The 14,187-nt window shown below is 38.9% G+C and overlaps 2 protein-coding genes across 2 annotated transcripts; both read left to right on the top strand.

Moving 5' to 3' along the window:
* The first annotated feature begins 3,141 nt into the window (after positions 1 to 3,141).
* On the top strand, positions 3,142 to 4,860 carry LOC130992526 (acid phosphatase 1-like). Its single transcript, XM_057917189.1, has 3 exons — positions 3,142 to 3,587; positions 4,268 to 4,477; positions 4,551 to 4,860. Exons 1-3 carry the CDS (start codon positions 3,193 to 3,195, stop codon positions 4,726 to 4,728), a joined length of 783 nt encoding a protein of 260 aa, XP_057773172.1. The 5' UTR covers positions 3,142 to 3,192; the 3' UTR covers positions 4,729 to 4,860.
* A 2,717-nt stretch (positions 4,861 to 7,577) lies between these two features.
* On the top strand, positions 7,578 to 9,308 carry LOC130992525 (uncharacterized). Its single transcript, XM_057917188.1, has one exon. The coding sequence runs from the start codon at positions 7,701 to 7,703 to the stop codon at positions 9,153 to 9,155; it is 1,455 nt and encodes a 484-aa protein (XP_057773171.1). The 5' UTR covers positions 7,578 to 7,700; the 3' UTR covers positions 9,156 to 9,308.
* The last annotated feature ends 4,879 nt before the right edge of the window (positions 9,309 to 14,187 follow it).

Raw genomic sequence — 14,187 nt, 5'->3', positions numbered from 1 at the left:
CCCCAGGTATCACAACCTGTTTGTTGGTTATCGGATTGTTTGCCTCCAGAGTAGCGGGGGGCGGGACCTCAGTACCCTGTGGATTGATCGGTCCTACCAGGGGAGCTGCAGCGGGGACGGTGGACAGCAGAGGAGTCCCCAGTGCCTGACGCACGGCAGAATAGTGGAGCAGGGCCATCATCTGCTCTGCCAACCTAAAGTTGAGCTGTCCACCTCCAGACGTGGGGGCCAAGCCTGGCATGTCTGAACCCGGTGTCACCAGAGCAGGCCTCTGGATGTTGCCACTCTGTCCTGCCAGCGGAGTGGTTGAGATAGCATGAAAACCCGGCGGCGTCGTGAAGGCGGTGCTACCCTGCATGCCGTTGAACAACGAGGTCGGCACCTCAGTAGCGTGAGCAGCGGAGTCAAACTCCTTCTCCAAAGTGCGGTGAGCGTCTGAAGATCCCATAGTACCTACACATAAACGATGTGAGAAAAGATCCAGATAACAAATGAGTCGATCCTCCTTTAATGAGTGAAATTCCCGAGATAAGAAATCCAGAGCACCGGCGCGGAGGCCGTTAAAAATTCCCCCTCAAGATATCTCTACACACTGGGAAATAAACCCAGGGCATAGATCGAATTAACTGAGTACGAATGACAGAGATTTCCCTTTTGAACTCGTATTAGGATCCAGCAGAAGAAACAAAATATCAGGAGAGCTAGCTAAGAAACCCCAAGGGCAGATAGAAACAGAGCAACGACCAAGAGATTTGTTAGCCAAATACGTTAAGCATAGTAGAGAATGAGAATTATGCGGGGAAAAACGAAAATCACAACCCATAATTGTCACGATCATGCATTAAAAGAACCATGAACCCCAAAAACAGCATAATCAACACAGCAACCCACCAGATTGTTAGCAAAACATGTTAGATGTGGTATAAAACGAAGATTGTACGAGAAAACATGAAAATCGCTCATAATTGTCACGCTTATACGTAAAATAGCCGTAAATCAACAGCACAAATCCAGCACAACAAAAACAGAGTGTCAATCAACAATTCACCGGTGCAAAACGTTAGATCCGTAATGAAAACAGGCATTAAGCGAAAAAACAGCATAGCCACACACAATTATCGAACTAATCCGTAAGATAATAAAAAATAATCACAGATCTCCCAATTCACGGCTTCCACCACCTTTCCCCATGCACAAAAAATACAATTATACACAGATTTCCCGGATCGGCAAGTAGATCGGCGTGAAAACATGAATATCGAGTTAGAATGGCTTGGGCACTCCGAACAACGGCGTAATCGGGACCTGCACATGCAAATCCGACGGCGATTCCAGATCTGCATGCGCAGGGGGTCGAATTCTCACGTCTTAGCCCATTTTTCCCACAGACGGCGCCAGATGGTGATACATGGTTAAACGGAGACGGATTTTATCGGAGAATTACTGTAAAGCTACAAATTATACCTAGTGTTTGCTTGTAAGTCGAGAGAGAAAGAAATGGGATTGAGAGCTCAAGAGAAAATGTTGTAGTATTGCAAGAGTGAAGATAGCGTAAATTACAAAGGAGCACGTATGCCGCTATTTATAGATTATATGTAGAGGGTAAAATAGTAAAATCAGCACTGGAGCATGCGTCTTGCGTGGTCGGGGGCATAATAGTAAAATCGCCTTTACGCGGGAGATTTCCCCGCGTTTCTGGTGATTCCGCTGGTGAAGACCATTCCTCTGGCGAGAACGGCCTATCTGGCGAAGGTGGTCCCTCTGACAAAGGTGACTCCTCTGGCGGGTGTGATCCCTCTGACGAGTATGATTCCTCTGCTGAGTGTGACTCCTCTGGCGAGTGTGACTCCTCTGGCGAATATGATTCCTCTGGCGAAAACCATCTCGCTGCATCCCGCAATTCCCTTGATAAAGTCATTCCTCTGCTCTACATATATTACTCCTCATCAACATAAATTTTAACTTTTGGAAAACATTACAAACACACACATATATATAAAAATGTGCCGACACGGATTAGATGCATTATGTGTCCATGTACGAAAAGTCGAAAACGAAAGAATTTGATACCCCCTATATCGTTGACGTTGACAACAATTGTAATTTTATCATTACTATTGTTTATTTATTTTCGTTTGTTAATAAAATTTGTAGTCTTTTTTCTTTTTGAAAATTATTTTGTTGTATTTTAAACTTCATTCGTAATTAATATTTACAAAATACTTAATTATTTAACACATTAATTTTGATGGATTTAAATCTCTACTCAATTTTAGTGGACTTTTTTTAAAATTTTATACACTTTCATGGACGGATTGAGTAATAAAATTATTAAATATAATTTCAAATAAAATTACTATGAAAACAACAACTTCTTGGATTTTACCGTGATCGTTTTCAAATTTCATAGTACGCGCGTCATTTTCTAAATAAGCAGGTGAAAATTAAAGACTCATTTAACTTATATAGTTGTGGTCCGACAAAAATCTAAAAGAATCCAGTTTGATGAGACATTGATATAATTGAATGAGTAAATAATTATGTTAATTTAGTGAAATGCCATTCTCAAGCTATTTATTTATATTGAAAAATTAATACAAACATATATTTGGTTCGAGCATCCAAAAAATAAATGAGTCTCCCCATTTAAAATTACAACTTATATTTTTCTATTATTTTTCAATTAAACTATTCTAAAAATTAGGATTATATTATATAGCAAATACAACCATACTATTTATTACATAAAGTAAATAAGTCTCTAATGCTATGTTTTCCTCAAATTCTTCTTGTTACAAACTTACAAGGCTTCACAATATATAATCCACCAAATTTACTAATTACAAGTCTTATTGGAAATAATTAGATAAATAATCATAAGAGTGTGTTCTCTTTAATTACAAATTTATTATTAATAAAATGAGGAATAAGAAAATATGTAAAAAAAAAAAAAATTATCACATTTTATTGGTCCTCACTTTTGTTTATCCCATGTGAAAATATTTGGAGTAAATGAGAGGAAAAGACCTGCCCCAGAGAAATTTTAGTTTGATCGAAAGAAATATAGAACATGTGAAAAGTGTTTTCCCATTAAAAATGTTATTCTTTGCAAAAGTAAGGGTTAAAATAGGAAGACGATTATATTATTTAATCAACCCAAATTGCAGCCCAAAACCGCATCACAATATAGGTATGGGGCTTCAAATCTTCCTATTTCTCGCAACTCTTCTATTCTTCTCCCATGCACAGTCCGACGTCGTAGTGAGTTCAATCCTTCAACTTCGCCCCCGCTCCGGCGCCGGCGGCCACCGCGTCCATGGCGTGAACTGCTTGAGCTGGCGGCTGGCGGTGGAAACCAACAACCTCCAAGGCTGGAAGCTGGTGCCGATGTCCTGCGAGACCTACGTCGGCAATTACATGCTCGGCATGCAGTACCGCCTCGACTGCGAGGCGGTGGCCGACGCCGCCATCGAGTACGCGAAGACCGTCAAGCCCGCCGCCGACGGCAAGGACGTTTGGGTGTTTGATATTGACGAAACCACCCTCTCCAACCTCCCCTACTATGCTCGCTCAGATGTCCTTTTCGGGTATTTCCTCATAATTCATATTTAATTCATTTATTATTTTTTAACTGCACACTCGAACCTCTGACCTACTAGTTTAATTCATTCAATCCTACATACAAACCTTAGATCTATCGACTTAATTAATTCATTCAACCCGACATACAAACCTTAAACCTATTGATTTAATTCATTCAACCCTGCATATTAGACAGATAAAATGATACTATATATATGTAGGCTGATTTTCTATGTAAGATAAATTTTTTTTAACTCATGATATGCCTCGGTTTATTTTTATTTTTTATAATTACAACATTAAATTTAAAGACTGGGTCACGATAAACTCGAACACGAAACTTTTAACCTCAAGCATTAATTAATTACCTAGCCAACACACGTGTTCATTGTCAAAAAATAAATATAGACATATTAGGAAGATTACTTGTTAAATTTTATTTTAAATTATTTTCCTAATCCTTGTGCAAATTTCAATCAGTCTTATAATTGAGATGAAGGAAGTAATATTTATATGCTATGATTTCTAATACTGGACCGGTTGAGCTGGTTTGACCAGTTTAACGGCATATCAATTGTTAGACCAGTCCGGTTATATAATTATATTTGTATGAATGTTCGATTATCTTAATAGCTCAAACACATTGCGTGGGTGATGTGATGTAACACAGTTGGTAAGGATGCAGGGCGATAGCATACAATGACACGAGGTTCAACGAGTGGGTGGCGGAGGGGAAGGCGCCGGCGGTGCCGGGAATCCGGCGGCTCTACCTGGCGGTCCAGTCTCTAGGGTTTGCGACCGTTTTCTTATCAGGAACGGCGGAAAAATTCACCGACATAAGGACAAGCAATTTACACGAAACTGGTTATTACAACTGGAAAAAGCTCATACTTAAGTACGGGTCATTAACGTTAATCTTGATTTATTAACTAGGATTATTATCTAATTTGAAATTTTTGTTGATGTAGGGGAGATGATCAGCAAGGCAAAACCGCTGTGCAGTACAAATCCCAGAAGAGAACAGAGTTAGTGAATGAAGGTTACAGAATTGTGGGAAATGTGGGAGATCAATGGAGTGATCTCATCGGTGCTAATGTTGGGAATCGGACATTCAAAGTGCCGGATCCTATGTACTACATTGCTTGATTAATTAATTAGTGAGCTAATTAATTATTTAATCTCCGAATAAGCCTTGTTTTGTTCATGCACTTTTGTTGTTTGTATTAATGTCTTGCTCACTTGCAGCATCTATGAATAAATTCGGTGAATTGTGTTCGATTCTGGAGGCACTAGAGAAATTTTAGTCCACATTATTTCGATTATAAAATTGTTTGGTCACTACTGTGAATTTACTGGGAAATAAATTTTGAATACAAATTAGAGATAGATTGAAGTTTATTAACTTGATTCATGCTATTAATTTTGTCTCTGTTCCACCAATTGACTAAACTTATTTTATAACGTCGCACAATTAATTAATGCAAATAATAGAATTAATCCTTGCTAAACTTGGCTAAACTTATTTTATCACATTATTCTCTTCGATTTGTTCTTTTTCTAACCTTAGAAAAGGTTTTACTTTCTTTTCAATCTGTTCGCCTTTTCAAACCTTTACTGTACATATATTCTAAGTTTTACTGTAAAAGTTGTCAATCATTTAAATTCTCAAAATATATAAAACAAAAAGTTGTCAATCCTTCTATACATGTATTCTCAGCTTCTTGAAGAGGTTTTATAACAATATAAAATTTAAACACTAAAATGTGCAAGCGCTGATTAGAATTTTATTAAAAGGAAAATTAAAAAAGAAACCTATCAACCCTATGTCACTGCGTGTATATGTGGTGCGATTTTTAAATTTTTTTATTTAATATTATTATTTAATATTGTTAATTTACTAAGAGTATTTTTTAAATATTCTCTTTCCACCTACTTTTTTTTTTTGAGAAATAGTATTTTTTTTATTTTCCAAAAGCATGTCAAATCACCACTTACAACAAGAAAACATAGAAATGTGTGCATCTGTTGGCCAAGCGATAAAGGGTTAATGCCTAAGGCCAAATATCTTGAGTTCGAGTCCCCTGTGGCGCAGTCATTTAATTTCTTTATTTAATATTGTAAATTTTTATATAAAAAAAAACATAGAAACAAACGCCTTAGTTCACAAATACTTTGTGAACTTTAGGATTCAACTCTCCTCTCACCACCATCATCATCAACTGATACTGTCTAACTACACTATCTTGAATCTTCACGAGAAGCATTGCCATTAAATCTTTGTTCATTCATTTCTCTCCATATATATGATAGACAGCTATTGCCACCAACAGTCTATACATAAGCCGCTTCCCCATCTTCGAAGCTCCTTGTCTTTCTAAATACTCCACTTCATCATTCCAAGCTCCAGCTTTCCTTCGAACACCACACCACATAGCAAGCTTATCCCACACATTGACATAATATGGACACAAGCTTTCCACCTACTTTTTATACTTCTTCAATCATACATATATATTTCTTTTAATTTATACATTCACCCCAAAACTTTTCAATTACTAATCGTATAAAAATAAATATTATATTAAAATGTAATTATTATTATTATTATATTATTATTATTATTATTATGTCATACAAAATACAAAACTTTAAAATAAAATCTATTAAAAATTGAGTTATTAGCGCCTAAATACATCAACTTTGGGGGTGGTTTGGTTTTGCACATAAACTTTGAAAGGTGTAAATAAAATACATGAACTTTAATGTTGTAGCAATTTTGCATAAATTCAACAAACAAATCAATATACACATAAAATTCAAGACCTAAAATTAATATATTCTTTCCAAAAATCATTTAATAGTAGTATATTAATTATTCCCACAAATTGTATATTCAAGAATCGAAATTAGTATATTCTTTCCATAAAATTAGTGATTATTAATAATATTTTATTTATTCTTTGTGTCATACAATTCATGTTGGTCATGTAATTATAAGTTAATCTATTTTATTATTGCAAATTGAAACACTATCTCCATCTTGCGATGATCGAATAATTTCTTTTTGACACGAGTTTTAATGAGTTAGTATTTTGTGTATTAAGTGTGGTATGTGAAAAAATAAAAATGTAAATAAAGAAAAAAAAATTGCCATATAAGAAAAATGCTTAAGCTTTGTGGGACAACCCTAAAAGAAATACTGCTCAAATTTCATGGAACGAAAGAGAGTATCAAATTAACATAATTAAAGCCCAAAATTAACAAAATAATCAAACTAAATGAAGGCCAACTGAAAAATACCAAACTAACTAAATTAAACCCAAAATTAAAAAAAAAATACCAAACTAAATCGAGTACAATGCACTAATTTCTGAAAAATTAATTGAGTCCATTCTGCTATTCTTCGAGCCATTTTTGGAGTTCATTTCAATTTTGAAAATAGATTCTATTTCCAAAGCCCAATTTATAACTAATATTAATTGAGTCCAAAACAAAAAATATACTAGTAAAAAGGAGCCCTAACTCATTCTTCTTCAGATAGCCGCACTGCACAATTCTCCATCTTATTCAATCTATGCATTCTGATCTTCTTCAACCAGTTGACGTCTTCTCAATATCTCTTCTCAATATCCATCAAGAATAGAGGTTAGTTTACAATTTATAAAAATCAATAAAGTATTTTAGTGCGATGAACAGTGCAAAACCAAATTTAGTGTGCCACTGTTTAAAATATGACCCCATTTTGGATTTAAGTTTGATGTATGAGCTGATTTGGTACTGTAAAATAAGATTTGCAGTACCATTGGAGATGGTCTTATACAAGCCATCAAAGCCAAAAAGAAAAGAATCAATCAAAATACGAAGATAGATAATACTAGTATTTAACAACGAGCAATTGTAAAAGCAACCCACTCAAAAACAAAACTAATGAAACTCGTGTCTTCAATTCTTCATCCAACAACTTCTTCTCCCTACATTTAATTTTTTTCTTCCTCTGAAACCCTCGCCGCCTTGGGGTTTTAGGAGTGCTGTCCTCTTCCGCTGCGGGAAGGTGTTCTCATCCCGTTCTTCTCCGGGAGTGTTGCTGTGTTCTCCTTTTGTTTTCCGGTTCTCTTCTCATGGACCCAGACGAAATTGCGAAACGCGTGGCCGAGATGCGTTTGTCGGCTGGTGAGCAATCAAAATCGGTAAGGATTTCGGCTACTGATGCTGTCAGAGGACAATCTAAGGTTAGAAAGATGATCATGGGGAAAATTTTCTCTGAACGAATAGTTAATCGTGAAGCTCTTCGTGATAATCTCCCCAGTCTTCTTAAACCTCGTGGGACTATGGAAATCGAACTTATTGGGCGTAATACCTTTGCAATATCCCTGGATTTCGAATCTGATAGAGATCGCATAACTTATGACGGACCATGGCATTTCTTCAATGAACTTATGATCCTTCAACAAGCAGATCCTTCGAATACGGCAGCAAATACTACTTTTGAGCAAATTCCTTTTTGGGTTCAGTTACACAACATGCCTATCGCCTATATGGATCCCCACATCATACGGCGTATTGGCGAACAAATAGGCCAAGTGTTGGAGATAGATGATAACAGGGGTGGATCCTATGTTGGATGCTTTGCTCGTGTGAAAGTGTTACGCTCTATAAATAATCCCCTTATTCGCTGTGTACCCCTAAAGTTTGATGGTGTTCAGGAGGATGGAATGATCTTAGTACTTTATGAAAAGCTCCCGGATCATTTTTGCTTCGCGTGTGGGAAGTTGGGGCACTACTTGAGGAATTGTGGTGTGGATGAGGAGCAGAAACTTAATCCAAAATTCGGTAATTGGCTTAAAGCAGGTCGTGGTATTGATTATCGCAAAGGCAATGCTCCTCGCTATGTGACTAGAATGGATTCGGGGGGGCCCCTGATACCCCCTAAGCAAAGTCGTCTCAGCCCGCGACCCCAACCTCAGAGTCTTGGTGCTGAGAGAATCCTCAATACGGGATCTCAGGAAGAGGGAAATGATGTTGAGGGAACTCTTGCGGAGGATACGGAACTACAGAAAGAGACTGAGGAAGAAGTAAGACAATTGACTATTGTTTTAAATTCGCCTTCTGTGGGCAACATCTCTGCTACTCCGATGGATAATGAGCCTATCTCGGATTTAGCTGTTACTCCTACATATAAATCAAAAAATCTTGAAAAGATCGGGGATGAAATGGTGATTGAAACGAGCCTCAATGCTGTGGACCTGGATTTGGCGACTCAAACAGACTGGATATATAAAAGGCAAGCGAAGCGAGATGGAAAATCTGGGCTGATTTCACCGGCTAAATCAAAATCAAATCCCAAAAGGAAAGGTTGGAAACGACTGGCGAGGGTTCTTTGTAACTCCTCCGACAACGGGCTTAATGGAGAACAATCCCCACACTTTGGTCAGAAAAGGGTAGGCAGGCTGGAAAATGGGGGGGATCGGAAAAAACTGAAAGCTATCATTTCTCCCCCTGTTTTGCAGACTCAAAATGACTTGAACGATGAGCAAACGGCGGAGGCTGCCGAGCAGCCCCGCCGATCACCATGATTTGCCTAGTTTGGAATGCGCGGGGGTTGGGGAGCTCCCACGCATTCCATGAACTTCGTCGGTTAGTTACCGGCTACTCCCCGCTTGTGCTGTTCATTTGCGAGACAAAAGTCACTACGAAGAAATGTAATTGGTGGCGTTCTGTCCTACATTTTGATGGACAACTGGTCGTTGATTCTAAAGGTGCGAGTGGCGGGCTTATGCTCCTTCGGAATGAACCTTGCGTGGTTAACGTGTCAAGTTTTTCCGACGGACACATTGATTGTGTAATACAAAACAATGATATTTTGTGGAGATTCACGGGTTTTTACGGCAATCCAGATGTGCAAAAGAGACATCATTCCTGGACTCTCATGCAAAGGCTAGCAACTAGTGGAATGCTTAATATTCCTTGGCTCATTGGAGGAGATTTCAATGAGACCACCAACAGAGCTGAAAGTTGTGATAGAAGCAGGCGGCCGTGGGCTCAGATGCGTGATTTCAACAGCGCTATAAAATTTTGTGGCCTTAAAACAATCCCATGTGACGCAGCTTTTTCTTGGTACAATAAGAGAAAAGGCGACGACGCTCGTTTCTTGATGCTTGATCGGTTCCTGTGTAATAGGATGATGGAAGACACTTTTGATTTTGGGGAAGTGAAAGTTCTGGATACACACGGCTCGGATCACAATCCGCTCTTGCTTTCGCTGTCAGTTCGCAATGATCATTTTGAACGGGGGAATGGTTACAAAAGGTTTTTCTTTGAGCAAAAATGGTTGCTAGATAAGAATCTCACGGCTGATTTGTTGGTAAACTGGAGCAGCCAGGGGTGTCGACCACTTCATGACAGATTGGAGAGGTGTCAAAGTTTCTTGAAAGCTTGGTCCAGGGACAAGTTCGAGTCTCCCTCTAAAAAGTTATCTGAACTCCGAAAAAAACGTCTTAAACTTATACAAAGGAGGAACCTTTCAAAGAATTTTGATGTTGAGCTCCAGCAGATTACGAAGGATATTGAGAAGATTACCGAAGCTGAGGAACTTCACTGGAAGCAAAGATCCCGAGCTAATTGGTTGGGCTTGGGAGATAGGAATTCAAAGTATTTCCATGCTTTCGCTAGCAAGCGAAGACAGAAGAATACTATTAAATGTTTGCGCAGGAGCGACGGAACGGAGGTTAGAAAAGAGGGAGAAATGGCAGATGAGATCCATGCTTATTTCAGCACCATCTTTCAGTCCAGTCTGCCAGAGCTCTCTTGTATTGATGAAATCACGAATACCTGCTCTACTTTCTTAGGGGATTCTGCTAAAGCCGAGTTGGCAGCCCCGTTTTCTGAGGAAGAAGTTCGCAAAGCGATTTTCCAAATGCATGCTCATAAAGCCCCGGGGCCCGATGGCTACCCACCGTTCTTCTTCCAAAAGTTTTGGGGGGAAATTGGAGATGCCGTGACTAATGAGGTCTTAAATGTACTCAACGGAAATTCTTCTATTCGCCACTGGAATAAGACACACATCGTTCTCATCCCCAAAGTCAAGAAGCCCAAAGATGTTAAAGATTTCAGGCCCATCAGTCTCTGCAATACCTCGTACAAGATGGTGGCAAAAGTTCTTGCAAATCGCCTGAGAACGGTCCTCAATTTGGTGATAGATGAGTCTCAGAGTGCGTTCATCCCGGGCCGTCTAATTTCTGATAACATTATTCTTGGCTACGAGTGTATGCACTGGATCCGAAACAAGAAGTTGGGGCATGAGGGCTTTGCTGCAGCCAAACTCGACATGAGTAAGGCGTATGACAGAGTTGAGTGGAGATTTCTGCGAGCGATGATGGTGGTCCTTCGTTTCCCTTTGCATTTGGTGGATTTGGTGATGCAATGTATTTCTACCGTGGAGTTTTCGTTTGTGATCAACTGTAAAGTCTATGGCTCGCTTTTTGCTTCACGAGGATTGAGACAAGGGTGCCCACTTTCGCCATTTTTGTTTGTTTTATGTGCTCAGGGCTTCTCTTCTCTTCTCAGAAGCTACGAGAATCAAGGCCTGTTGAGCGGGGTTATCATGGCACGTCATTGCCCGTCTATCACAAATTTGTTCTTTGCTGACGATAGTTTGATTTTCTTCAAGGCGGAAGAAGAGGGAGCACGGTGTTTGGGTACTGTTCTTCAAAAATATGCAAAAGCTTCTGGACAAATCATTAATTATGAGAAATCTACTATTTCTTTCAGTCCCAATATGCGGCCCCCAGATACTGTTTTGGTGATGGAGATTCTTGGGATCAGTGAAACTACCGGCCATGCTTTGTATTTAGGATTGCCTACATTTGTCCCTCGCCAAAAGAAATTACACTTTGATTATCTGAGGGATAGAGTGTATAAAAAACTCAATGGATGGGATCATAAGTTCTTTTCGGCTGGAGGAAAAGAAACTCTTATTAAATCAGTTATCCAATCGATCCCCACTTACGCAATGGCGTGTTTCCGTATTCCGGTTGGTATTTGCGCTGATATTGAAAAGGCTTGCAGCCAATTCTGGTGGGGTGATAGTGACAAGGGGAAGAAGATGCACTGGGCTAAATGGGAGCGTTTGTGTCAGCCTAAATCGAGGGGAGGTCTCGGCTTTCGGCAGCTTATTCCTTTCAATCAGGCATTGTTGGCTAAACAGGTATGGCGTCTCATTAAACACCCCAACTCTCTTTTAGCCCGGGTGCTCAAGCAACGTTATTTTCGTGATGAAGACGTCATGACAGCCAAGATCTCTCCAAACTGCTCTTTTGTTTGGAGATCGATTTGTTGGGAAAGAGAGCTTCTTGGTCAAGGCTTAAGGTGGAAAGTGGGGAACGGCAAAAGCATTCGTGCCTTTCATGATAGATGGATTCCCGGCTCTGGTATTTGGGATTCGAGCCTTGGTGAGGATAACTCTAATCCTATGATGGTTGGGGACTTTGTTTCGACAAATGCGAAGTGGGATTTGGATAAACTGCTTAATTTCTTCCCCCAGTATGTTGTGGATTCTATCTGTTCGATTGAAGGTCTCAATGATCAGAAGATGGACCTTAGGTTTTGGGCTTTTGATGAGAGGGGCAGGTATGTGGTGAAATCCGGTTATTTATGTGCTACTAATTTTTATTCTCCTCATCCCTATTCGCCTTCTTGTGAACTGACTAGTTGGTGGAAGAAATTTTGGGCTCTTAATCTGCCACCCAAGGTTCTTCATTTTGTTTGGCGTATGCTCTTTAACATGATTGCTATGAACGGAAATCTTGTTTCTCATCACGTTCCGACTTTGGGTTTCTGTTTCTGGTGCAAGAAAGAGTGGGGTTCGACATCTCATGGTCTTTTGTGGTGTGATAAGGTGCGGGCAGCTTGGAAGGCGACTGTTTTCTGGGAGGATATTCGCTGCTTTAAACACCTTTCGATGGAGGACTTATGCCGTCTTGTAGCGGATAAAAAAGGGATCGATGGGCTGGAGAGATGGCTGTTTTTGCTGTGGTTTGTGTGGAAATTCCTTTGTGATATCAAACATGAGAACAAATCAGGTGATTCTGAACTGGATCTATTGGTGGGGGATCGCATGCTAAGCTCGTTCCAGAAAGCTCGTCAACAAGTTTTTGTTGAGCAGCGCCTTTTGCCGAGGGAAGGTTCTCGCCTTTGGCAGCCTCCCCCTCAAGGATTGCTTCGGCTTGATGTGGATGTCTCCTATCACGATGCAGGTAGACGAGTGGGGATGGGTTTTATTCTTCGTGATGCGCTTGGGAAAATTGTTGCAGCTGGATGTCAGAGAATTGGCCATACAGCTACGGTCCTGCTTGGTGAACTTCACGCCCTTCTGCTTGCCATTGGGTTTTGTTTGGAAAATGATACAGGTCCTGTGGTTGTTTATTCGGATTCCTTGCTCGCCATTCACGTTCTTCAAGACTCTCACCATGGTTCGGATTCGCTCTGTGATGATCTTTGGGAAGTTTTTTCTCATGCTAGAACTTTTGTTGTTGTGGATTTTCTTCATGCTCGTCGTGAAGCTAATCGAGCAGCTCATGAGCTTGCTCGTCTTTCTGTTTCTGTCTCTGATGTAATGATCTGGAAGTCCGGTTTTCCCGACTGGCTCTCGGATATTGCTGTTGCTGATTTGGGTTAATATAAAGTATACTTTTTGCTTCAAAAAAAAAAAACAAAACTAAAGGAGTCCAATCAAATTGAAACCAGATCCTAATATTAATATTTATGAAAAAACATACATTAATTTATCATGCACGAAGAAAATATTTATAAATATACAAAAATGTCTCCAAAATTAGCAATTAAGTACACTTCTTAAGATATAAAATAAGAATCATTTTCAGCTCTTAGATCTACGGTTGATACATCATCCTGTTGAATGAATTCATGATCCTAAGTTCGAATCTCAAAGATAGCACAAATTTATTTTTTGCAATTAATACCTTTATATAGCTAATTCATACGTGTTTTATATAAAATTCATACATTTTTTTAGTTCTTATTTCTTATTTTAAGATGTGCTCTCACGGTAGCCTTTTCCTATATATATATATATATATATATATATATATATATATATATATATATATATATATATATATATGGTTCTAGAGAGAGCTATATTATTTGTGAGAACGTGAGGACCATCAAATCTAATGCATCCTCTGTAAAAAAATTAATGTATTCACTGTTAAAATTAATGCACTAAAAAAAATTTAAAAATTCTCCCTTCAGGATTCGAATCCAAGATCTGCATTCATCCAATAAGATGATGCATTCACCATAGATCTTGATGATCGAATGGCTGAAAATGGTTCTCCGTTCTTCTTTTATTTAGTGGTTCTTTCTTGAACCTCTCCCTATATATAACCCCCTATTTTCTCTATTTTTAGTGAGACCTGAGACACGATCTCGTGCATTTATTTCATCAATCCTATGACTGATATTGTATCTAAAGGGAGAATTTTTTTTCTTAGGGTTCGAATCCTGGAGGAAGCGAAATATTTTAAATTTCGTTATTCTTCAGTATAGACTGCATTGTTCATCGGTATATAGTGTCTTGTTCATCAG

Source organism: Salvia miltiorrhiza, chromosome 7, assembly GCF_028751815.1.
Source record: "Salvia miltiorrhiza cultivar Shanhuang (shh) chromosome 7, IMPLAD_Smil_shh, whole genome shotgun sequence".
In the NCBI taxonomy this organism is placed as follows: Eukaryota; Viridiplantae; Streptophyta; class Magnoliopsida; order Lamiales; family Lamiaceae; genus Salvia; species Salvia miltiorrhiza.
The sequence above is the reverse complement of the archived record's forward strand: the minus strand, read 5'-3'. Positions and strand labels throughout refer to the sequence as shown.

Excerpts from the sequence above, each read along its gene's own strand:
- LOC130992526 (XM_057917189.1), top strand. The coding sequence starts at position 3,193 with ATGGGGCTTCAAATCTTCCTATTTCTCGCAACTCTTCTATTCTTCTCC. Across the intron at positions 3,588-4,267 it reads CGCTCAGATGTCCTTTTCGG|GGCGATAGCATACAATGACA; the intron begins GTATTTCCTCAT and ends GTAAGGATGCAG. Across the intron at positions 4,478-4,550 it reads TGGAAAAAGCTCATACTTAA|GGGAGATGATCAGCAAGGCA; the intron begins GTACGGGTCATT and ends TTGTTGATGTAG.
- LOC130992525 (XM_057917188.1), top strand. The coding sequence starts at position 7,701 with ATGGACCCAGACGAAATTGCGAAACGCGTGGCCGAGATGCGTTTGTCG.